General features: G+C 37.9%; 1 protein-coding gene across 16 annotated transcripts in view; it reads left to right on the forward strand.

Annotated features, from left to right (window-relative positions):
- Positions 1 to 24,508, forward strand: part of FARS2 (phenylalanyl-tRNA synthetase 2, mitochondrial) — a 593,088-nt gene that overhangs the window by 129,869 nt on the left and 438,711 nt on the right. For all 16 annotated transcript variants that reach the window (XR_010157461.1, XR_008548343.2, XM_009450423.5 and 13 more), the window contains 1 exon segment: positions 15,913 to 16,072. Coding sequence is in view for 14 of the 16 variants with exons in the window: in XM_009450423.5 (XP_009448698.1) it covers positions 15,913 to 16,072 (160 nt within the window). In the remaining 2 variants the exon portion in view is untranslated.

Below are 24,508 nucleotides of genomic sequence, written 5' to 3' on the forward strand. Positions count from 1 at the left end.
TTTGCCCATGATTTTTAAGCTATTGAGTTTGGAATAAAAAAGCCTGTTCTTTTCTGGCTAACACTGTGTCTGTGCTCATTTGTGCACTCTGTTTTTACTTCACTCTCAGCAAAACACAGAATTAAGAACCTGTTTTAGTTCCTGTAAGAGTCCAGCCATTACAAAATCATTCATGAGTGATCTAGGATTTGCTGATGAATTCATAAGGAAGAGAGCATTTGTATCATGTAACCTATATGGAATCATTCTGAAAAATATTTAATGGATCTGTATTTTCTCCAAGTTCCTTTTTCTGTTGTCGGTGGGCAGTTGTCCTGAGCTATTCCTCCAGGTGGAACTTTGCTCTCTGGTATCCGCTTCTCAAAGCCAGGATATTTCAAAATCCTTTTTAAAAATCCCTTTTGTCATACTTGTCATACAGAATTATTTAGCAGGTATCTTGTATTCCATGGGCCCCTTTGGGTTTTCAGTTCTCCGTCATATCTGTTTATTGTTGCCCTCCCCTCACATCCACAGATGTCAAAGAATCTCTTTACTTTTTACTCCGAGAGTAACATTTTTCCTTCCTAATTAAGCTGCTAAACTTTTCTGTCAGATCCTTTCTAATAGAATCATACAGCTAAATGAAACAGTTAAAAAATATCGGCTTGCAGAAATATTTTATGACTTTGGACATAGCGTCATTCTTGGACAATGCAAAAATGCCTTGTAGTTTGAAAATGTTACATCAGTTGACCACTATGTTATTCGAGTACTATTGTTGAGTTCTCCAAGCTGCTACTGTTCCTCCTCCCCTCCCTTGCCATCTTCTCTCTTGTGTCCTGTCTCTCTCTCTCTCCTCTTTATTAAGATGCTGGTTGGCACAGCCTGGACTCTTAGTTATGACCTCCTTTCTTTCATGTACTCAATCTGTCTACTTAAACGATTTTGTTTGGCTGCATTACCCAGCAAGATTTTTCTATTAGCATTCTCTTGGATCATCTCTTCACTGCTCATGTCACTTGTACTTGCGTTTGGTATTGTGCAGAGCAAGAATGTCCTGTGGTGTATCCCATCAGACTTTACCTTTTTGGTCTATTACCTCAGGCAAAGATTGACTTATGAAGCTAGAATTAGTGAAATTGGTGATATGGTAGTGGCTAACTGACTTACCACCTGCTTGAAAATTTCAAATGCAGTTGAAGTGACTTTATTATATTTGTCTTAATGTTACAATGCAAAAATGCCTGTAGTTTGAAAATGTTACATCTGTTTCTGATTTTCCTCTCTGAAACAAAGCTTTCTGAATTCTGCTCCTACTACAATTTTTTTGTTTTTTTTGTTTTTGTCGTTGTTGTTGTTATTGTTTGTTTTTGTTTGTTTGTTTTTTTCCTGAGAGAGGGTGTCTCTCTGTCACCCAAGCTGGAATGCAGTAGCATGATCTCAGCTCGCCGCAACCTCCACCTCCTGGGTTCAAGCAATCCTCTTGCCTCAGCCCTCCGAGTAGCTAGGATTACAGGCACGCGCCACCATGCCAGGCTAATTTTATATTTTTAGTGGAGATGGGGTTTCACCATGTTGGCCAGGCTGGTCTTGAACTCCTGGCCTCAAGTGATCCACCCATGTCGGCCTCCCAAAGTGCTGGGATTACAGGCGTGAGCCACTGCACCCAGCCTCTACTACAGTTTTTTTGTTCCAGTACTTACCTTGCTTGTTTAGGTTATTCAGAAAGTGAGTACTATTGCTTTCTTTCCCTGTGAGGTTAGGCCAGTTTCCGAGCCCATGCTTGGCCCCAGACACCTCAGGCAGGAACAGTAGGTATAATTATTTCATCAGCGTTAGGATTAAGTTAGAAAGCAATGAGTATGTATTCTTTTGCATCCCACATGCTAAAAATATCCTTACTCAGTACCCTTGAGGGATCCTGCCTTTTATGAGTCCCCAGGTAACCACAGGGACTACTCAAGTCCTACTGTTACTTCAAGGATTATTTTGATTGTTTTCTATGACACATCATCTTTCAGATTTTTATAAACCGAACAACAGTATCACAAACCAGTGCCTTTCTGTGTGAAGGCTTTCTTGTGAACAGCTCCTGGGTTTGAGCAATATTTCTTTCCCTTACCATGTATATAAGGGACATTTATTTGGTCAGTTCTCAAACATATTATGCCTACATTTCTTCTGCTGTTTTTCTTTGGTTCTCTTCTATTCCCTTAGTTTAAGAGGAAAGGGGCTGAGATAACCAGTGTCAAGCCCTGGTGTCCTAATAGCTGCCCCAGGTATGGCCCCTTTCCCGTACTCCATGTTGCCTTTGGGAGTTCACATGGCCTCTAACCACACAGTGCCTTCTTAGGAATAATGTGGAACATGATCATAGCTTACAGGTTTTTCAAAGCAGTCCTCCTGGAATAACCCAAGAAACTGTTCACATTGATGCAATTGCACATATGCTAAGTGCATTTTAAAGGCAGACCTGAATTTATCACTTTTTGAGAAACGTATTAGTCCTTGTTCAATAGGAATGATATAACTAGGGTAAACCGTCATTATTTTATTCAGGGTGCCTAAAGCAGTAGAATTGTGTGGAGCTATTGCAGCTCAGCTCTGTTCATGAGTGTTTTATGTCCAGTTCTAAATCCTATTCATCTGACCCTATTGCCGCTTTTAATACTGAAGCTGAAGAGAGTGATAATATATATTCCATCACGGAAATAACCACAGAGCCTGGAAGATGGGGTCATGACTTGGAGATTTTGGGTTGAATTCAGGCTCCACCATTTACTATGTCATGGTACATGTTATTGAACCTCACTAAGCCTCAGGGTTCTTAGTTGAGAAATGGGGAAATAATAAGGATTGTGAAGATGAAAGAAAACCATATAGTATGTAAGATAAGCACTCAGCAAGGTAGCAAAGGTACTAAACGGTGTGTAACTATTAACCGTTAGTACTGCAAGTGGCAGTGAAGTGTGTTATAGGATCATGTTATCAGTCACAGGAACTCAGAGTCAGGATAGATAAGTGTTTAGCATTAATTTGTAAGGCAGATTGTATAGATGAAACTGGCGGTCAATAGTTATTTTTTTTAAATGGCTGGTAAAAAAGTGACTACTTTGGGAGCCACAGACCAGTCCTCAATATCTCCTTGAAAATCTACTATCATCCAAGCCTCATTTTCACTTTGCCACTTCTAGGATTTTGCAAAGAAGCAAATTCTTCTTCTGTCCGTTTTCTTTTTTCTGTGCTCTTTAAATGTGTGTTTAAAATCTAGACCTTTTGGGAAAATCTTGTTGGCTTTCTAAATTTTAAATTTAATTGGCTTTTGCAATCTACTTTTATTCTTAAATCTGATTAGAAGTAATTCCTTGCTCAGTAATTCCTCAGTAGTTCTGAACTACTTTCTGTGGCTTTTGTAAGCAGTTGTAGTTGGGGTTGAATTTGTATTCTGGGTCATTTGGATTTGCACAAGGACAGTTAGGAAAATGTCAGAGAAATAGAAGCAGTCCTAGTGGAAAAATAAATTATACAGACTGTTGGGTGCGATTAATGGAAATTAATTTAATTTCAATACTGTGGTATCTCCCAAACATAAAGCTAGTGAGAGGCAGATACTTAGAGGTCCCTGGAATCAAGGGTGAGATTGGTCCTGGCTTGATGTCTAATTGGCTGAGTGATCTTACCCTTTCTGGGTCTTTACCTTTCTGAGTTTCCTATCCTTACATGGCATTGGTTAATGGACTACAGTCTCTTCCAGCTCCAGTGTTATATTTCCATTAGAAATAATCTCTGCCTTTGATTAGTCTTGTTCTTCTGTGTTGTGTTGTGCACATGGCCTTATGAGCTGCTGCTTTTCCTTATTTCAGGGTTTTGAAAACTTTAATGTGTGTTACAGTTATATTTTGGTCAGACCCATATAGTGCATGTATGATTAGATCTTAATAATTTTCTAAAAATAGCCTTAAAGTGACTGACCTCTTTTGCTTAGCACTATTCTAAGCTATAGTACCTGTGAAATCATGGGTTTGATAGGAGAGTTATATATTTTTCTAGTACACATTGAAAGTATTATGTAGTTATTAAAATGAAGTACTTAGCCCACCTGCTCTCTCAGCTACTCAGGAGGCTTAAGTGGGAGGATTGCTTGAGCCTAGGATGACCAGAATGACCACATTGGACTGAAGTTTAAGCTTTAAGACCAGCTTGAGCAACATAGCAAAACACTTGCTCTAAAATATGTATACACACACACACACACACACACACACACACGTATATATATGTGTGTATATATACATATATGTATGTGTATATATTTGTATATATACATATATGGGTATATATTATATATGTATATATACATATATGGGTATATATATACACATAAAATATATTGATTTTAAATATCTGAAAATATTTTTAAAATTTATTAAAATATATGTAAAATAAGTTTTCACAATGGAATGTGTGCTGCATTTTGGGAATTATCAGTGGGTTTTGGATTTATTGCTTCAACCATTCCCTAATATGTCCCTAATATTTTTCATATGTACCTACATGGATATACTAGTATTTCTGATTGATCTATTGAAACTAGCTTAGTCGCAATAAATAATTGAATCCTGTAATGCACAGGTAGAATCCCAGGATTATTATACGCTAACCATGGAATCCTGGAAAAGATACTCCCACAGATTTGGATTCCATGTGTGTAAAGGAGTGGTGGTTATGGTGTCAGTGGCAGCAGTGGAGGGTCTGGGAGTGACGATGGAGTGGCTCATGTAGAAGATGACAAGTGCTTTGGCCGGGCATGGTGGCTAACGCCTGTAATCCCAGCTCTTTGGGAGGCTGAGGTGGGCGGATCGCAAGGTCGAGAGATCGAGACCATCCTGGCCAACATGGTGAAACCCCGTCTCTACTAAAAATACAAAAAAAATTAGCTGGGCATGGTGGTGCGTACCTGTAGTCCCAGCTACTTGGGAGGCTGAGGCAGGAGAATCACTTGAACCCGGAGGCAGAGGTTGCAGTGAGCTGAGATCTTGCCATTGCACTCCAGCCTGGTGACAGACCGAGACTCCACCTAAAAAAAAGGCAAGAAGATGACAAGTACTTTTAAAATTATAATACAGTTTACCAGTATGAGGTATAATTAGTATTATCACGCAAACATGTGTTGTTTGGAGAAAGGCACCCTTTTCCTCTTTGACTGTGGGTATTAGAGCTGTCCTCCTTGCGTGAGGATGGAGAACTGCTGAGATGCTCATTGGTCATCTCCTCTGTGATGTTTGTTTAGTATGTGGATGGAAGGGGCAGAATGAGTGAGACATCTCGAGCATCCTGCTATGCATTTAGACTGAAAATGTGTTGGCTTTGGTTTTTATTGCCAGGAATGGTCACGGCCACATTGGACCGAAGCTTAAGGCTCTGACTTCCTAAATGATCAAGTATTTCTCCTTGGCTTGAGTAGAAATTTGAAAGAAGAGTTTATTTTCCTCTGGTAACTACATAATGACATTACTGTCAAAGAGGGGACTATTTAAGCTTCAGAATGAGGAGGAGCATAAAGCTGAAATATATGTATGTGTGTATATGTACATACACGCACACAGTCCTGCACCGCAAAACATTTCAGTTTTAGTATATATGCTGCTGAGGTGAGCACGACCAGAAAACATTTCAGTTAATGGCAGACCCCATATATGACAATGGTCCCACAAGATTATAATGCAGCTGAAAAATTCCTATCACCTAGTGATTTGTGTTACAGTTGCCTACAGTATTCAGTATGGTAACATGCTGTTATAGATTTGTAGACTAGGCACAATAGGCTATACTTCATAGCCTAGGTGTGCATAGTGGGCTATACCATCTAGGTTTGTGTGACTACACTCCATGGTGTTCGCACAATGACAAAATTGCCTAATGAAGCATTTTTCAGATTGTATCCTCTTCCTTAAGTGACACATGCTTGTGTGTGTACATATATGTACATATAAAAATTACAGTAAAACTATGAAGGTTTTATTACTCAGGTTTTATAATCTAAGTACCTAATTAGAAAATGTCGAACCGGGTGATATCTTATGGAAACTCTGCTGTTTTTCTTGTACCTTCTGTAAGTGACATGGAGTAGGGGCTGTTTGTTTTCTCTTTCAAGTGTCACTTTGAAACATCTGTGTTGTTAGTAAAGGACAGTGTTTTTTTTTTTAAAAAAACATTTGGTGTCCTTAAATAACTGCAACATAAAAAGATTTTTTTTCTTGATGCTCGTTAACTTTTGACATCACACTCATTTTGCCATTCGAAGTGGTACAGAAACCATATTCCATTGTCTAAAAAAGGATGATCTGCGTCTTTTGTAGGAGAGTAGGACTGTCACCTTGTAGGCCTCTCTCTTTTTTTTGCCGTTTCTTAGTTTAGCCAGGCTTATTCTGCAAGGCCCTGCTCTAGTTCCCTTTTCTAGCTGAATGACCGTCAACACTGTGCTGATTGGTTTTGAGACAGAGTCTCGCTCTGTCACCCAGGCTGGAGTGCAATGGTGTGATCTTGGCTCGCTTCAACCTCTGCCTCATAGGTTCAAGTGATTCTCCTGCCTCAGCCTTCTGAGTAGCTGGGATTACAGGCATGCACCACCACACTGGGCTAATTTTTGTATTTTTAGTAGGGACAGAGTCTCACCATGTTGGCCAGGCTGGTCTTGAGCTCCTGACCTCAAGGAATCCACCTGCCTCGGCCTCTGAAAGTGCTGGGACTACAGGTGTGAGCCACTGTGCCTGGCCACTGATTGGTTTTTAATATGTAATTGCAAGTAAATACTTCCTTTTATTACCAAACTAGATCAGGTAACAGAATTTTCACTTTTCCTGGACTATAAAAGATATTCTTTGGAACCTGGGGTCTTTCTGGCCCTGATCAGTTATTGATATTTTTGTTTAGTAGGGATGACACTCTCTACCTGGAGCCACATTTTGACTAAGAACACCTGATTTTTCTCTGTACCATTACTAGTGAAACGTTCCCCTCCATTCATCTTATTAGTTCTCCTCTCCTTATTCTCCACTAATTAACGTGTTCTGGGAGTAGTTTCCATCTTTGGAAAAAACAGCTTTATCTTCATTTGTGGGAATATCAAAACACTGTGTGCTTATAATAATTTTGGGGTTGGCCACTGTATTTCTAGCATTAGGAGAGACTGATGTTTGAATCCTTTCCTATTCCTCTTTTTATCCTTGTAGTAACATTTGTTGTTTTCTCTGCAACTTCAAATGTAATCTTGCTTATTGAGGAAATGTATAAAATATATAAAAGCACTGAGAAGGAAAAAATTATGGGCAATCTGACCACCTAGTGGTGATAAATGTTTTTAATGTTATGGTTTTGTTTTAAATCTTGAATTTTAATGTTAATGTCATAGCCCACTGACATTCTAGTATTCTATTAGGATAACTCTATTTCATACATAACTATTCTTTAAAGAAAATTGTTATTGCTTGCTAATTTAATCTGTTGTATTTACTAAATTCATTGTTCTTAAAGAAGAATAATGTTCATGAAACCTGGAATTCATATAAACTGCTTCCCAAGAGCTCCATGTTGCATGTATATTATGTTTAAAAGGTACTGAGAGGTTTTTAAAAATAGATTCTAGTAATTAAAGGCTATTTTTATCTTTCAGTTAATTTCCTCAGGGGAAATAAATTCCAGTGATGCTAAAGTTGCTCAAATATTGTTAGAGTTGTGTTTAATTTCACCGTTATATATTGTCATTGGTCCTCAGCCTTCATCCCTTCAGAGATTTGTTTTTTGCATAATCATTTGTAAAAAATCATTTGGCTACAAGGCTGGAATTTGGGATTGTCAAGCGGAGTAATAATACTGTTTTGATTAAGAACAAGGTATAAAAGTATGAGGATTTTTCACCCCCTGGGAGATTTATAATTTGATTCTGAAAGCAGTTTATGAAATCAAGTTCCAGAAACTTCCACTTCTTTCACAGACTAGATATGCTGGCTAAAAAAACCCCAACTAGACTCCACATAAAATAATTTTGTTACAATTTTTAGGCTCACCGAAAGTGACAGAACTTCCCAAGGGAGAGGGGAGAAAATGGAAGGAACTGAGCGCCAGGAGCAGTGAGCTGACATGAAGCGTGTGGAGGTGCTACAGCTGCTGTCAGCAGCAGGGCAGCTGAGCGATCAGGCCTCTTGGTAGTAGTGGCAAGATGGGGAAGTCAAACCTGGGCCCCTCACCTTCACCTCTTCAAGAACGCTAAATTGGTTCCAGGGCTGTTGCTGCCCTGGTTACACACAGTCTTTGAAGGCAAGTGTCCCCTACCTAGGCCCTCAAGTTTCCCCCTGATTTGATATCATCCAGCCTAGGATCACCACACACAAACCATCCTGTGTGAAAATCAGCAGAAATCACACCCAATTGCTTCAGCTATTTGAATTCCTTGGCGCAAAGTATAAAATAACTGTATGAAATCTTTAAAGAAGTAGAAAATACAATCTCAAATATGTATAAGTAATAAAAATGGTTTTTAACAAAAGATCATACATGAGTTATTAATCAATGAGAAGACATGGGGGAAATGTACATGCATATTACTCATGAAGGAAGACAAGCTGAAAAGGCTCCATACTCTATGTTTCCCTCTATATGATGTTCTGGAAAACACAAAGCTAGGGAGACAGTGAAAAGAGCAGTGATGATCAGGGGCCAGTGCGGAGACAGTGATGAATTGGCTGAGCGTAGAAGATTTTTAGGGCACCGAAAACACTGTGTGATACTATCATGGTGGATGTATGTTCGACATTTGTTTAAACCCATAGAATGTACAACTCCAAGAGTGAGCCCTAAGGTAAACTAAGGACTTTGGGTGATTATAATGTGTCAGTGTAAGTCCATCTAGTGTAACAAGTGTACCACTCTGGTGGAGGATGCTGATAGTGGAGGAGGCTGTGCATGTGTGGAGGAGGAATTATATGGGATATCTCTGTTTCTTCCTCTCAATTTTGCTGTGAACCTAAAACTGTGCTTAAAAAAGTCTTTATTTAAAAAAAGAGGCTATGCCGATTTGAGAAAGAACTAAATAGAACATGTAAAATTGAAAAATGTGTTTGCTTAAATTTAAAAACATGTCCTTTTTCTGGACTAGAATTCAATCTAGGATTACATGTTATATTTTTCATGTGTCCATCTCCTTTATTAAATTGGGATAGTTACTCAGTCTTTCTTTGTTTATTATGACTTTGATATATTTGAAAGGTACTGGCCATATATTGTTACTCAGTCTTTCTTTATCATGACTTTGATATGTTTGAAAGGTACTGGCCATATAATTTGTGTCATGTTTCTCAACTTGACATGATTTTGTATTTTCTCATGGTGAAATTCATATTCTACATTTTTGACAAAAATGCCATGGAGATTTTGTTGTGCCCTTAGTGTGTTCTATCATGAAGAACGTGGTGGTGATATGTTAACTCTGATCACCTGGTAAATGTGGCATCCATTAGGATTCTCCGCCATTATTATTTTCCCCTTTGTAGTTAATAGTGTTTGCAGGAAGATACTTTGAGACTGTGTAAATAGTTCTCATAATATTTTGCCCTATTAACTTTGGATTCCATTGATAATTTTTGCCAGAAATTATTGTGGTGTTTGTCAAATGGTTATTTTCTTTCTAATTTATTCTAAAGGTATTAATTAGAATTTTACTGTAAGGAAGACCTTTACCTTCTCTCCCATACATTTATTTAATTATTTATATCAGTATGGCTTCATGAATATTTGGTTATTGTATGGGTTATAACCTGTTACTAAAATGATTTATTTTATTGCTGAAATTTACCCAGGTTTGGTCTTTGGGAGCCCCTTAAGTAGTCTTCTGTGTCCTCTGACATGTTATCATTTTTTGTCCCCATGAGATATCCCAGATTCATCTTTTACTTTCTCCACCCCAGCCCTGGAATCAGTCATTTCTTTAAGAAACTCTGTTCCTTTTTTATTAAAGAATGGTATTTAGAAGCCTAGACCTGAGTATACTTATTGCCCTAGGGATATCATTACTTGTAGGCCCCCTCTAGTGACAGAGCTAGGAAATACATATACCTACTTCTATTTCCGTATTGATGTATCTGCATATATGTTACAAAATATGAATTCATATGAGTACCTCCAATCTAAGCCAACACCACATGGCTCATTCTAGCCCTCCCCATTGCCTTTGATAGTGACAGTGAGAAACCTGGTTCTTCTTACTCATGACATATTTATTTTCTTGTTCAGTCCTGGAATGAACATAAAGGTAGTTTCATGATTGTTAACACATACCTCTGTGGAAAAAATTTGCTAACTAGTGTACAATATTTGCTATGTTTATTTTGTTTTTCATCTTATTTAGTTAAAATACTGTTTTGGAAAGTTATTTTGGTTAATTCTTTTCTTCTCCACTCTCTTTAATTGGCTGTCATTTATTTAGAATAAACTTCTGTCCATCATTACTGTTTGTATTCCATTTGGGTTCTTCCCACCTCTGGGTAGATTTTATATTATTTTATTATTATTATTATTATTATTATCATCATCGAGACGGAGTCTCCTTTTGTTGCCCAGGCTGGAGTACAGTGGCATGATGTAGGCGCACTGCAATTCCTGCCTCCCGGGTTCAAGTGATTGTCTTGTCTCAGCCTCCCAAGTAGCTGGGATCACAGATGTGTGCCACCACGCCTGGCTGATTTTTGTATTTTTTGGTAGAGATGGTGTTTCACCATGTTGGCCAGGCTGGTCTCGAACTCCTGACCTCAAGTGATCCTCCAGCCTTGGCCTCCCAAAGTGCTGGGATTGCAGGTGTCAGGATTTAATTTTTAATGTTTTGCGTAGATAAAATATTAACGTCCTTCTAAAACTCAGAACTATACAACAAGGTTTACTTAGAAGTCATGACCCCCACTCTGCCATTCATTATACTCCATTCCCATTCAACCATTTTTTCCATCCTGTTTCCACCACCTCTGTGTAGGTGATTTATTTTTGTTATTTCTAGCCTATCCTTCCTTTTTTTCACAAATGAGATGATTCATGTGTATTTTATTATTTCTTACATGAAAGGTAGCAAGTAATATATGCCCTCTTGCACTTTGCCTTTTTTACTTATCAGGATGTCTTGAAAATCGTTCCATATCAGTCCAGAGAGATCTTCCTCGTTCTTTATTACACCTGCAAAAGTACTCTATTGTATAGGTAGACCATAGTTTATTTAACATCTTTCCAATGTGAGACTTTTAAAAAAAATATGGTGCAGTTACAAACAATACTACAATGAAAATTTTGTGCATGTGTATTAATGTTGGAAGTATATTTTCAGGGTAAGTAGTTAGAAATGGAAGGACTGGGTCAAGAGATCAACAAATATGTAGTTTTGTTGGGTGTTGTCAAATTCATCTCCAAAAGGGTTCTACCAGTTTCCATTTTCACCAGCAAAGTATGACTGTACTTATTTTCCAAAGCCTCAGCGTATTCAAAAGAATATGTTGTCTGACTTTTAACTTTTTGCCATTGTGATAGAAGTATTATGTCAGTGTTATTTTAATTTGCTTAATTTGCTCTTTAAGTTTGAATTCCTTTTCATGTGTTCAGGGGTCATTTTCATATCTTTTTTTTGATGAATTGTCTGTTCTTTTTCTATGGAGTTTTTGGCCCTTTGTCAACTTTTAAAAGTTTCTTTACGTTAGTGATATTACCTCTTTGTGGTGTATGTTTCCTGACTTTTGTTCCCCTTCTTTTTTTGTCAGTTTTCAGGTGGAAAGACCTTTATGTGTGTGTGTGTTTGTATGTTGTTAATGGGAATGATTTTTAGTTTTATTGTATTTTAATCAGAGAGTATAGTTTATTATTTCTTCTTTATGGAATATACTTATTTCTTTGTGACTTACTATGTGATCAATTTTTGTTAATATTCTCTGGGCCCTTGAAAATAAAATGTATTTTTCATTATGAAGGGAGTAAGTTTAATGTGTGTGTATGTGTGTGTGTGTGTAAAATATATGTATACATATTTATGTATACACACATGATTTCATTTCCTAATTATGTTTTTAGGTCTTTTATCTTATTAATTTTGCACATTTGATCTTATACTAAGAATGATGTATTAAAGTTTCCTATTATCATTAATATTAATGTGTTTCTATGTGTGTCTTTTGCGTCCCCTATGGTTCTTTCTACACAAAGGTAATAATTGTCTTATTGATATATAGATATTCATAAGTATTATACCTTCACTGTGATTTGAAACTTTTAGCATGAATACAAGATCTTCTTTGTCTTGCTCGGTGTTTTTTTGCTTGAATTCTACTTTTTCTGATTTTAAGAATGCTATGCTTGCTTTTTTGTTGTATCCATTTGCCTGTTATATTCTGTCCATCCATTTGTTTTTAACATTGTTTTAGGTGTATCTTTTGTATAGTTGAGTCATGCTTTGTGGCCAGATTTATTTTTTTTTAAGAGGTGAATTAAGCCTGTTCATATTTATTGATATTACTTTCACATTTATTGAGTTATTGATATATTCGATCTGAACTTTATCATAATATATTGTGGTGTTATATATGTCATAACATGTTATATTTTATTTCTCTACAATATATGTTTTATTATGCTTTTGAATTGAAATTTTGGTTGCTCTTTAGAAAGGTTATATTTTTGTTTGGATGGTTGCTTTTATACTTAAAACTTTTAAAGTCCCTTATCCCTAATTTTTAACTTTGTTCTTAGTAAAAGTATTCTTTAACTATTGCCTATGCAATAATCAGTATATTCTACTTTCCTCTTTGCTGCTTTCTTCCATTGTTTAGTTACGTTATTTCTACTTTGTCAGAACATATAACAATTGGATATTAGTCTTTCAATGTAATCCCCAGCTTTTAGTCTGAAATCTATAATTTTTATGTATTAACATGTTCTCCATTTGTTTTGTGCTGAAATTTTCCTAGTTATTTATTACTTGAACAAGGCTCATGCTTTGGTAAATTCTTCGGAAAGAGCTCATTAATGTGACATTCCCTATGCTCTTGTGTGTTTCACGTTTTTTCTGTAGACTTGGTGCTTTAAGGACAGCATTGATGGATATAAACTTCTTGACCCACATTTTAAAAAACTGAGTTGTTTGAAAATGTGGCTTCATTGTTGTCTTGTTTCCGTGTTGTTTTTGAAGAATCTGATGCCACTCTGATTGCTTTACTCCTCTCCATTAGTTGATCTTTTTGCCTAGAGGCCTTGACGATTTCCCCCATTATTTATGAAATCTGTTTTATAAGAATATGTCCTTTATTTGATTTTTCCAGGTTCTTTTTCACAGGTACCCATTTTATCTGGTATTAGTTCTGCTCCATTGTTTTTTTTCCCTCTTTAACGGACTCCAATTATATAAATGTAATTCCTTCTTTGCCTGTGTTCCATTTCTACCACTTTCTCTCTGATTCTTCTTTCTTTATTTTACCATCCTCCTTCTGGTTGTTTTTCTCCTTTTCTTCAATGCCCCCTCATTAAATCTTGATTGATTCCATTGTCCCTTGCATGCTTTGGAATTTAGATTTTGTTTCTGAGATGATTTTATTTCTTTTTTTTTTTTCTGAGTTAAATCAATTCTCTTTTCATTTTTTCTCTATTTTTGTTCTTAATTTTTGAGTTTCTGACTAAAGCAATTTATATCCTTAAATGCTTGATTGAGCATATGTAACTTAGTTTTTAAGTATTAGTTTGTGTTTCCTTTTAGTGCTCCTTAGTTTTGGGGGGTGGGTGGGAGAAAAGTTGGATTTTCATTAGTTGAGCTCTTTTGAATTGACTTTCTGATTTTTGAGTAATAATTTTCTATATTTTTATTGAATTTATTTGTTGTTCCTTTTTGGTTGTGTAAAAGACTTCCTTAGTCTCTGGTGCCCTCTTCTGTTAGTGTAGCAATGCACACTTTAGTGGTTTATTTATTTATTTTTGGTGTGGGTTAGAGAATGGTTTTGTAAATCCTCTAATTTTTTAGTTGTGCTTTATCTTTCACAACCTTGAATTTTCTCATTTGCATCTTTTTTCTCTTCCTACTCAATTGAAAAGGTTGTCTTTCGCTTTGTATTAACTCCTTTCTCTTTTATTGTAACTATGGTTTTGGGATCCTCTCACTTCAAATTGGGCATGCTTTTACACCACTTTTCTGTGGTCCCTGCTCAGGCCTACTAGGACACTTTTTAAAGGATTTTCACACTTAGTGTAACTTACACTTTCTGGGTTTCTAAGGTCAACCTTAGCACCTCACTCATTCTCTCTTTCTCTTATTTTTTGCAGCTTGCTCTTGCTTACTTCAAAGCCTTATCAGGGGGGTAGGAGTATAACAGTTCTGTCCCTAGGTTTTGACTGGCATTCCTTTCTGCCTGCCTGCCTGCCAAAGGCATTGTGTTCAATAGTTTTATTTGTTCTTGTTGCTCTAAATTATTTTTAGAGGAAGCATTGACAGCCGTCATTGTCTTTAGTCCTCATAAGAATAATTTGAGGCCTAGGATATTAGAATATTTCTCTGAAAACGGTTTTGTCTCATTTTGCTGGCCAGTTAGAGGAAGTATGTCTGGGATTGCCTTAGATCATCTTCGTAGCCTGAAGCTCTCTCTATTGTCCGGAAAATGTGATACCTGACTGCAAGTCTACACAAGGACTGGTTTACTTTTGTGCTCATCCTCATCAGGGGGATGAGTCTTTTAGGGACTCAAACACCCCAGCTTGGTTCCACAGCAAAGCTTTCCCTTTTGTCTCACTTCCATGGTAAGCTGTTACAACCCATGTTCAGATTTTCAGTTGATAGGTTAGATAGGCAGGTATTCTCAATGCTTCTCTCTGGCTTTGTGCTTACTTTATTTTTTATTTTTATTTTTTAATTTTTTACCCCTGGCTTCATGCTTCCTGTAGAGTTCAGTCACTCCTCTCTATCTCGGTTTTACTTCTTCAATGCTGTTAAGAATTTCTGTATTTTTTCAGTAGCATTTATCAGGAAGTTTGGTTCTAATTATCCAGACCAACATTACTAGAAATGGCAGCTGATTCATTCTTTTATTAAAACATTTTTTATGTTTGATTATGGGACTTTGGGTGGGAAGAATGATACATTCATTTGCTCAGTTATCCCTTCTGAGCCAATCTTCTACCAAGTAAAGACCTGCTGTGTCACTGACCAGAAAGTAACTTTATTTCAGTGGTAAAGCAGCTTATGACTAATGATAGCTGTGGTTAATAATCATGAAGACAATAATGAGGAAAACTTATTTAGCCATTGGAATGTGCCAGATACTCTGTATTTTTCATATATTATATTGTTTGTAATAAAATCTACTAATTTACTATGATTATTCCCACTTTATAGATGATTCCCTGAGGCTTAGCTACTGTATCACTTGCCTAAGTTTACACAGATAGTAAGCGGCAGAAACATGTTTGAGGCTCTGCCTTGAGCCTTGGAGATACAGGACTAGCAAATTCCAGCTTGCTTCCTACCTTCATGGACCTTACAGGATTTAATTCCTCGACACTGTGGGATGGTCAGGGATGTAATTTTAGAGTATGAAAGCGATTCACTAGTATTTCCACTAGAATTGAGGATAATGTCTCTTGTTGGGAACTGACTATAAGTTCATGCAAATCAAAAACAGATTAGCAAAGATCAGAAGAGTGTCTTAATTCTCTAAAAACCCCCCATACCATGTAGCATACTGTTTTCTTCAGAGTTGTACTAAGTGAATGTTAATTTCATTACGTTTATTGACAGGACATAATGAGTCTTATTCCCATGTTATAACTTTATAGAGTCAAAAGATTCTTAGCAGAATTTTAAAGTTATCTGATATAGATGGGCCAGGATATTTTCTTTATTTATACTTTCCTGTTGGTTTACAGTTATTTGCTGGTATAAAGGATGGAGAAAGCCTGCAGCTCTTTGAACAAAGTTCTCGCTCTGCGCATAAACAAGAGACACACACCATGGAGGCCGTGAAGCTTGTAGAGTTTGATCTTAAGCAAACGCTTACCAGGCTCATGACACATCTTTTTGGAGATGGTAAGTGCTCAAACACAGGTTGACAATCTCTTATCTGAAATACTTGGGACAGAAGTGTTTTGGATTTGGGTTTTTTTTTTTTTTTTTTTTTTCATATTTTGAAATTCTTTTTTTTTTTCCCCGAGACAGAGTCTTGCTCTGTCACCCAGGCTGGAGTGTAGTGGTGTGATCTCGGCTCACTGCAACCTCCACCTCCCAGGCTCAAGGAATTCTCCTGCCTCAGCCTCTGAGTAGCTGGGATTATAGGCGCCCGTCACCACACTTGGCTAATTTTTATATTTTTAGTAGAGACAGGGTTTTACTATGTTGGCCAAGCTGTTCTCAAACCCCTGGCCTCGTGATCTGCCCACCTCGGCCTCCCAAAGTGTTGGGATTACAGGCATGAGCCACCGCGCCAGGCCTGAAATTCTTGCATATACATAATGAGATGTCTTGGGGATGGGAGCCAAGTCTAAACACGAAGTTCATTTGTATTTCATATACACTTTACGCACATAGCCTGAAGGTAATTTGATATAATATTTTAAATAATTTCGTGCATGAAACAAAGTTTTGACTGCAATTTGACTGAAAATCTTAATGAGTTCGGGTACGAAATGTTTCACTTGTGGCTGCAGATTGGCACTCAGAAACTTTTAGCTAGAGAAAGAAAAATGATTATAACGTTTGCTAAGAATGATAATGGATTAGGTCAGTGTCATCAATGGAGTGAAAATATACAGGCTGATTTGGAGTATATTATTATGTTATCATTACATGAGGACGTGATCAGTGGAGCAAGGTTCTTTTTTTTTTTTTTTTTTTTGAGACGGAGTCTCGCTCTGTCTCCCAGGCTGGGGTGCAGTGCAGTGGGGTGATCTCAGCTCACTGCAAGCTCTGCCTCCTGGGTTCACGCCATTCTCCTGCCTCAGCCTCCTGAGTAGCTGGGATGACAGGCGCCCACCACCACGCCTGGTTAATTTTTTGTATTTTTAGTAGAGACAGGGTTTCACCGTGTTTGCCAAGATGGTCTCGATCTCCTGACCTCATGATTCACCCGCCTCGGCCTCCCAAAGTGCTGGGATTACAGGCGTGATCCACCACGCCCGGCCCAGTGGAGCAAGGTTCTTAACCATGTGAATGAACCAGTGGAAAACTTTACATATTGCCATACTGATTACCGCTATCAACAGGAGTATATTAACAGTATATTATATCAACAGCAAAAACATTAACAGTATATTTCGTGCAGGAGGAACAATATTGTTGCAATCTAGACCTCACTTAGTCACTTGCCTTTATTTTTCAAAAAATATTTGTTTTCAGTAATGCCACCTTCCCCCTCCAGCTATTTTTAACTTAATTGAGATATATTTTGTTTTTTTAAATCACGATATAAAGAGAAGGTTAGTGGATTTTCCTAATTGTGACTATCTTTAAGAAATACTTACATTTCTTATCTGAGAAGACAGATGACCTACTGTGGTTAGGATTCTCCTTTGCTCTCTTATTCTTGTGAGCTTTTGTAAAAGTCAGTGTCGTTGAGGTGTAATTAACATAAAGTAAGCTATACATATGTAAAGTGTACATTTTGATCAGTTGACATACAATGAACTGCACACGAACATACTCGCACAGTCTTACAAGTTTTGATGTCTTGCAAGTTCATGCCATGAAGCTACCAGCAGAATCAATACATGAACATCTTCATTGTCCCCAGGAGTTTCCTCCTGCTCACTGGCAATCCTTCCCTTCTGCCCTTACCACATCTCACCCCGGGCAACATGTGATCTGCTTTCTGGTGCCATTAATCAGTTTGCATTTTTTAGGTTTATATAAATGGAATCTTAGAATATGTGCTCTTTTTTGTCTGGCTTGTTTTACTTAAAATAATTATTTTGAAATTCATCCATATCATAGTGTATATGAGTAGTTGATTCCTTTTGTTAATCAGTATTCCATTCCACGATTTGTTTATCCATACATTCGTTGATAGGTATCTGGGTAGTTTCCAGTTTTTTGCTATTATCAGTAAAGCGTCTATGAACATTCATGGATCAGTCTTTCTGGGTCGTACGTTTTCACTCCTCATAAACGTAGGTATATGTTTAACTTAAAAAAAAACTGCTAAGCTATTTTCTGAAGTGGTTGTACCATCTCGATTCCTACCAGTAGTCTATTAAAATTCCTGTTGCTGTACATCTTCAGCAACACTTGATAGGGTTAGTAATTCTAATTGTAGCCATTCTAACAGGAGTCTAGTGGTATGTCAAATACACATTTGGCATTTATAAAGTATTCAGTTCCATGATTTGTTTATCCATCCACTCATTGATAGATATCTGGGTAGTTTCCAGTTTTTTGCTATTACCAGTAAAGTGTCTATGAACATTCATGGATGATTCTTTCTGGGTCCTAAGTTTTCACTCCTCTTGAGTAAATACCTAAGAGTGGAATGACTAGATCAAGTAGTAGGTGTATGTTTAACTAAAAAAAAAAAAGCTGCTAAGCTATTATCTGAAGGGTTGCACCATCTCGATTCCCAACAGTAGTCTGAAAATGCCAGTTGCTGTACATCTTCAGCAACACTTGATAGGGTTAGTCATTTTAATTGTAGCCATTCTAACAGGAGTCCAGTGGTATGTCAAATACACATTTGGCATTTATAAAGGACTTCTCCATATAAACAAACAGAAATTGTAACTTAAGAGAAAAATGGGTGAACATGAAGGTGGCAAATGATATATATATATATATATATATATATATATATATATATATATATATATAATGACCAATAAATATATGAAAAGATGCTTGTCTTTATTAGTAATCAGGGAAAAACAAAAGAAAACCACAAAGAGCTTTTTCAAATGGGAAATAATTTTTTAAATCTAACATTTTAAATTGTTGACAAAGGTGTAGAGAAATAGAGTATAGCACAAAGTTCTGGCCTTATGCAGGATTCATGGTCACTGTTCTTCCAGCTGGGACTTCAGTACTCACTGTTCTTGATTCACCTCTATTTTTTCATACTCCAGATTTCCCCTACTTATGCCTGAACTCAAATATGTATTTAAAGAGAATCTTGTTGTCATTTATTAAGCCTCTCCTGCTCTGTTTTAGCAAGGTTTTTTAGAATATCTTGACTGCCATATTGCCAAACGCATAGTTCATGTAATATATAAGAAACCACTAGCTAATCTTCTGTATTTTTAATATAAATACATTTTCAAAAAGTGCACATCAACTTCAGGATAATGTTTTTCTAGGAAGTGGGAAATGGTATTAGGGAGGGGTGGAAACCATGTTTCAAATGTATTTATAATTTTTTTTTTTAAACTAAAGTTAAATATGACAAAATGTTATGGTTTGATAAAACTGAATAATGAGTATATGGGTGGTTGCTATTTTCTCTTCCTGTCTCTAGGTTTGATATATTTCATTAAAATGGCGTAATATAATAGTGAAATAGGTATCAAATAGAAATTGCTGATGTGAAAAACCTATGATAGCCAGCATCTCTTTGCTTTCATGATAAAAGAAAGGAATTGTGATATTTTAAACATTTATATCATCTGTTTAACACAAATGCAGGGAGATGGATTGAGCTGTTCAGGCCATTTTAGAGGCAGGGTGAGGTAGAAGGGATTCTAGTATTTTAAGGAGGTAGCATTGTGTCTTAACAGAAAGATTCAGGCTCATCTGAATTTTTCCATTGCCAAACTATGGAGAGAATTTTTTTTAGCATCCTCCTTATTTATGTCATCCTACACATTTCTATAATCAAATGATTTGCTGTTGGTGAGGTTTAGAAGCTGGATTTGCACCCTGTTGCAGGCATCACAATATTGAATAAGCTAGCCATACTCCCTGTCTTCAAAGAGCCATGGAGCCTTGGATCTTGAGCTCTCTCCTTGGGAAACATAGGATGTTCTCTGAGCACACAGGCAAGGCGCCTCCTCCTGAGCCCAGCCTGTGCTCCTGGAAGGCTCCTGCTGAGGCACATGCACGCTGACACCTGGTAAGTGGGAATTAGCCTTGGGAAGGGATAAGCAAGGTGGGGGGGCAGAAGAATGGGGTGAAAATGACAAAGCAGGTGACACAAGTACTTGTGGAGAGCAAGCATGATGCAGCACAGTCCACGGAAAGAAGGAAAGAAGAGGCAAGGGGAAGAAAAATGATTGACAGTAGACTCTTATGACCATGGAGAAACGGTAGTGTAGAATCAGAAAACTTAAAATGAAGCTCCTGTTCATCCCCTTACTCTGAAGTCCTGAACAGGTCACGTAGCATTTCAGGTCTCAGTTTTCTAACTTTTAAAAGTTGTGATGATACTTGCTTCACTCAAGAATAAAACAAGATAACGTGAAAGATGCCTTGTAAGTAAAAAATATCAGATAAATGTGTAAATATGAACAAACGGAAGAAGGAAGGAAGGAAAGGAAAGTTAAGACAAGACAATAAAAGCAGGGAGCACATGACGAAAGAGTAATACGATCAAAGAGCAACGGTCATGGCTGATTCGCCTTTATCATGTCTGAGGGAACAAGAAGGAGCTGTGTACCAGACTGTGGCACCGCAGCCTTATTGGTGCTGATGGTGGCTTTCATATCTGCACCAGGAGATATTTTAAAAAGTAAGCCATGTGCTGGCCTCTGAATAGATTATGTAAGCTGTCCAAGGTGTTTCAGGATATATATCTCTCTGAAAATATGGTCCTAGACTTTCCTTTGTATTATTTTTTATATTTGTATTTGCGTAGCTTTCAAATGCAGATGGCAGGTTTCCTTACAAAAAACAATTTATGCAATATATGACTTTTCTGACTGTGATGCCTGTCCTGACATGGTGGGCATGATCCTGGCCAAGAATTAAGAATCTTAAATTTGGGCCAGGCGTGGTGGCTCACACCTGTAATACCAGCACTTTGGGAGGCCGAGTTGGGTAGATCACGAGGTCAGGAGATCAAGACCTCCTGTCTAACATGGTGGAACCCCCATCTCTACTAAAAATACAAAAAAATTAGCTGGGTGTGGTGGCACATGCCTGTAGTCCCGGCTACTCGGGAGGCTGAGGCAGGAGAATCGCTTGAACCTGAGAGGCGGAGGTTGCAGTGAGCCGAGATTGCACCACCGTACTCCAGCATGGGCGACAGAGCGAGACTCTGACTCAAAAAAAAAAAGAAACTTAAATTTTAGAATAGCAGTGAAGTTGTAGCTTCTTTCATTTAGGCATATGTTGCTTTATTGTTTTAAAAATATTGTCAGCCTAGACTTTTGGTAGTCAGCTTTTATTACAGATCGATGTTGCTCTTTTATAAATGTTCAAATTCACTTTTTGTCTGTAAGACTGAGCTGGCAGAATTATGGAATGGAATTAAAGTTTAAAAATCCACCTGCGTGGAGAATACATGTTGGTTCACACGCATCAGAATCTATCTGGGAAGAAAGCCTTTTCTTTTTCTTCTTTCCTTTGAGCCATGGTCATTTTTAACCCCATCCACACAGTGGCCAGGCATCCTGAAACTGCTGAAAGGCGCCTCATTCACACACCCTTGCCATGCCCTGGTGTGTTTCTGCCGGTTGTGTTGCCACGAGCTGTTGTTGTAGAGGTGTGTGAGCTTGTCCCCGACCGTGTTTGCCGTGTTTGTGACGTCCGCTGTATTGCCTCTCAGGGGAGATGTGAAGTGAAGTGGGAAGGTGACTGGAACCCGGGCCCATCTGATGAACTAGAAGAGTGAGAGGGTCTGTATCACAGAACACAGACAGTGCTGTGTGCTTCCTTCATGCTCACACTGAATGTTAACAACGCTTTCAGGATTCTCAGCTGTTTCTTCTGAACTCTGAAGAAAAGTGCTTTGTTCGTTTTTGTGTTTTTGTGTTTTGTTTTTTTTTTTGAGATGGAGTCTCACTCTGTCATCCAAGCTAAAGTGCAGTGGCGTGATCTCAGTTCACTGCAAACTCTGCCTCCTGGGTTCCAGCGATTCTCATGCCTCAGCCTCCCATGTAGCTGGGATTACAGGCGTGCGCCACCACACCTGGCTACTTTTTTGTATTTTGTATTTTTAGTAGAGACGGGGTTTCACCATGTTGTCCACACTGGTCTCGAACTCCTGACCTCAGGTGATTCACCCACTTTGGACACCCAAAGTGCTGGGATTACAGGCGTGAGCCACCGCACCTGGCCGCGTTGTTCTATTTCAGGCATTTCAGAAGCACTAATTAGTTATGGGTTTTGGGTTCTTGCTGTTGGTTGGTTTATTAATTAAGTAATTTTGCTAGCTTCTGAAAGATGTCTTGGTAAACCTATCTAGGTGCCATCAACCTGGATTAAATTTAGATTAATAATAGCAATAATAATGGTAATAATGGTGACGATAGAGATAATAGTTAACAGTGTGAAACCCTGTGCTAAGCACGTTGACAAGGAGTTTTTTCTTTTGACGTGCATCTATGATATGGGTGTTACAATCTCTGTTTTTCAGATGATGTATTGAGAGTAAAAATTAGGTTTATAATTAATTGTTAGTGCTACATTCTTCTTAAATGGAATCACATCAAAAATTTTAAGTGTGTATCACTTTAAAAATTTTTAAACCATCTCTATGATATGGGTGTTACAATCTCCGTTTTTCAGATGCAGGAACCTAGACACAGAGAAAAAGTGCCATGTAAAAATCACAGGGCTGGTAAGTATTTGAGGCAGTTCGAGCCCACAGGCTGACTTCTAAGGCCATACCAGAAGTTAGCTTCTGGATAGGATACAAAGAAATCTTATTAGTAATATTTCAGAGACTGTGAGGCCTATAAAAGCCATGATGTCCCCCTGGCCAAACAAAAACAACAACAACAACAACAAAAAAACATCAGGGCCAGGCCCAATGGCTCACGCCTGTAGTCCCAGCCACTTAGGAGGCTGAGGCAGGAGGATTGCTTAAGCCCAGGAGTCCAAGGCTGCAGTGAGATATGATCATGCCCCTGCACTCCAGCCTGGCCAACAGACTGAGATCCTGTCTCTTTAAAACAAAACAAAACAAAACAAAAAATCGTCTTCTCTCTAGGTGCTGCCTCTGATTCTGCCTCTGATTCTTTCCTTTACCTTCTCTTCCCATTCAGTGCCTCCTGGTAGCTAGCTTGTGGTAAAGCCTCCATTTACTACATCATATCCAATTACATTCTGGGTAGCAAAGACCATTTAAAAACTTAAGGTTCACTCTTTCTATAATTAGTGATGAATGGGAACTGCCTCTACAGGCCTCAGAAATATTGAGCAACTCTTTTTATATTTGTTTTTATGGTCCAGGCTTTTCACCTTTTATTATTATTATTGGATTCCTTTGTTCTTGAAAAGCAAAATTAAAAATTAGAACACACTATTTCCTTGTGGCAGTATGTTATTACAGCTGCTTTAGTTTCAGGTTTTTTTCCTGTCCAAATGTGGTTTATTATTTTCTGCTAACATTTCAATTGTACCAGCATCCTAAGGCTATTATAAGAAAGGTTATCATTTTAGAATTAGAAAGAAATAAAATAACTCTTTAGACTATTTTTATGCTTGTGGATTTTGTTGTCATTTTTAATATTTCTCGAGTGTTTTCTGTATATTTTGTACTGTGCTTAGTAGATCATTTCTTTCAGAGTAACCAAGGTGGGGATTTAGGATTTCTAACTTTTAAATTTCTCTTTCTGTCCTTGAGTTTCCAGCCTTTCTTTGGCACAGTTTCTTTGCTAAACATTGGCATTTCCCTTTCTAAAGGATTGGCCTTGTAGCACAGTTTAGATTAATTAGTGTGAAGGAGAGATGGATTGGGACCCTTGGGGGAGTCATGTCTTGTCTTTGCTTGTTAAAAGACCTGTGGTGGTCATTGAAATGCACCTCCCAGCATCCCCTCCGAGGGTCCAGGCTGATGGGATTGCAGATCGCCTGCAGCTGTCAGCTTCTTGGGGAATTGCCTCAGCTGCAGGGAGCCTCCTTGCCCAAAGACATGCCCTTCCTGGGGCAGCCCACATCCGAAGACTGAATGTGGCAAGAATACAAAGGCCCTCCATGGGCCATTCTGATGGGCTGTCTGCTCCAGACCTCTGGCAAGGTAAAGGCTTCACTGGCCTGACTGTAGTTCATTGACTTCTCCCTCTGCCCAGTTTGCTGCCACTGTCTTCATCCACACGTGTTGATTCCCTTCAGATAACGTGCTTGCCAGCCCAACCTGCATAGGGACCTATACATGGTCCCATCCAGCAGAAACATTCTAGGGCCCTGTGTTGTGAGTGATGTCCTGGTCAGGAGTGAAATCACTTGATCATGTGTAATAAGGAATCACGTCTTCCATACCTTTTCATATTTTTTTATCCATGAGGCTCTATTAGTATAAATGAAGTGAAAGGGATCAAGAATAAGAATTAGATTTATAATTAATTGTTAGTGCTACATTCTTCCTAAATGGAATCACGTCAA

Source organism: Pan troglodytes, chromosome 5 (assembly GCF_028858775.2).
Source record: "Pan troglodytes isolate AG18354 chromosome 5, NHGRI_mPanTro3-v2.0_pri, whole genome shotgun sequence".
Lineage (NCBI taxonomy): Eukaryota > Metazoa > Chordata > Mammalia > Primates > Hominidae > Pan > Pan troglodytes.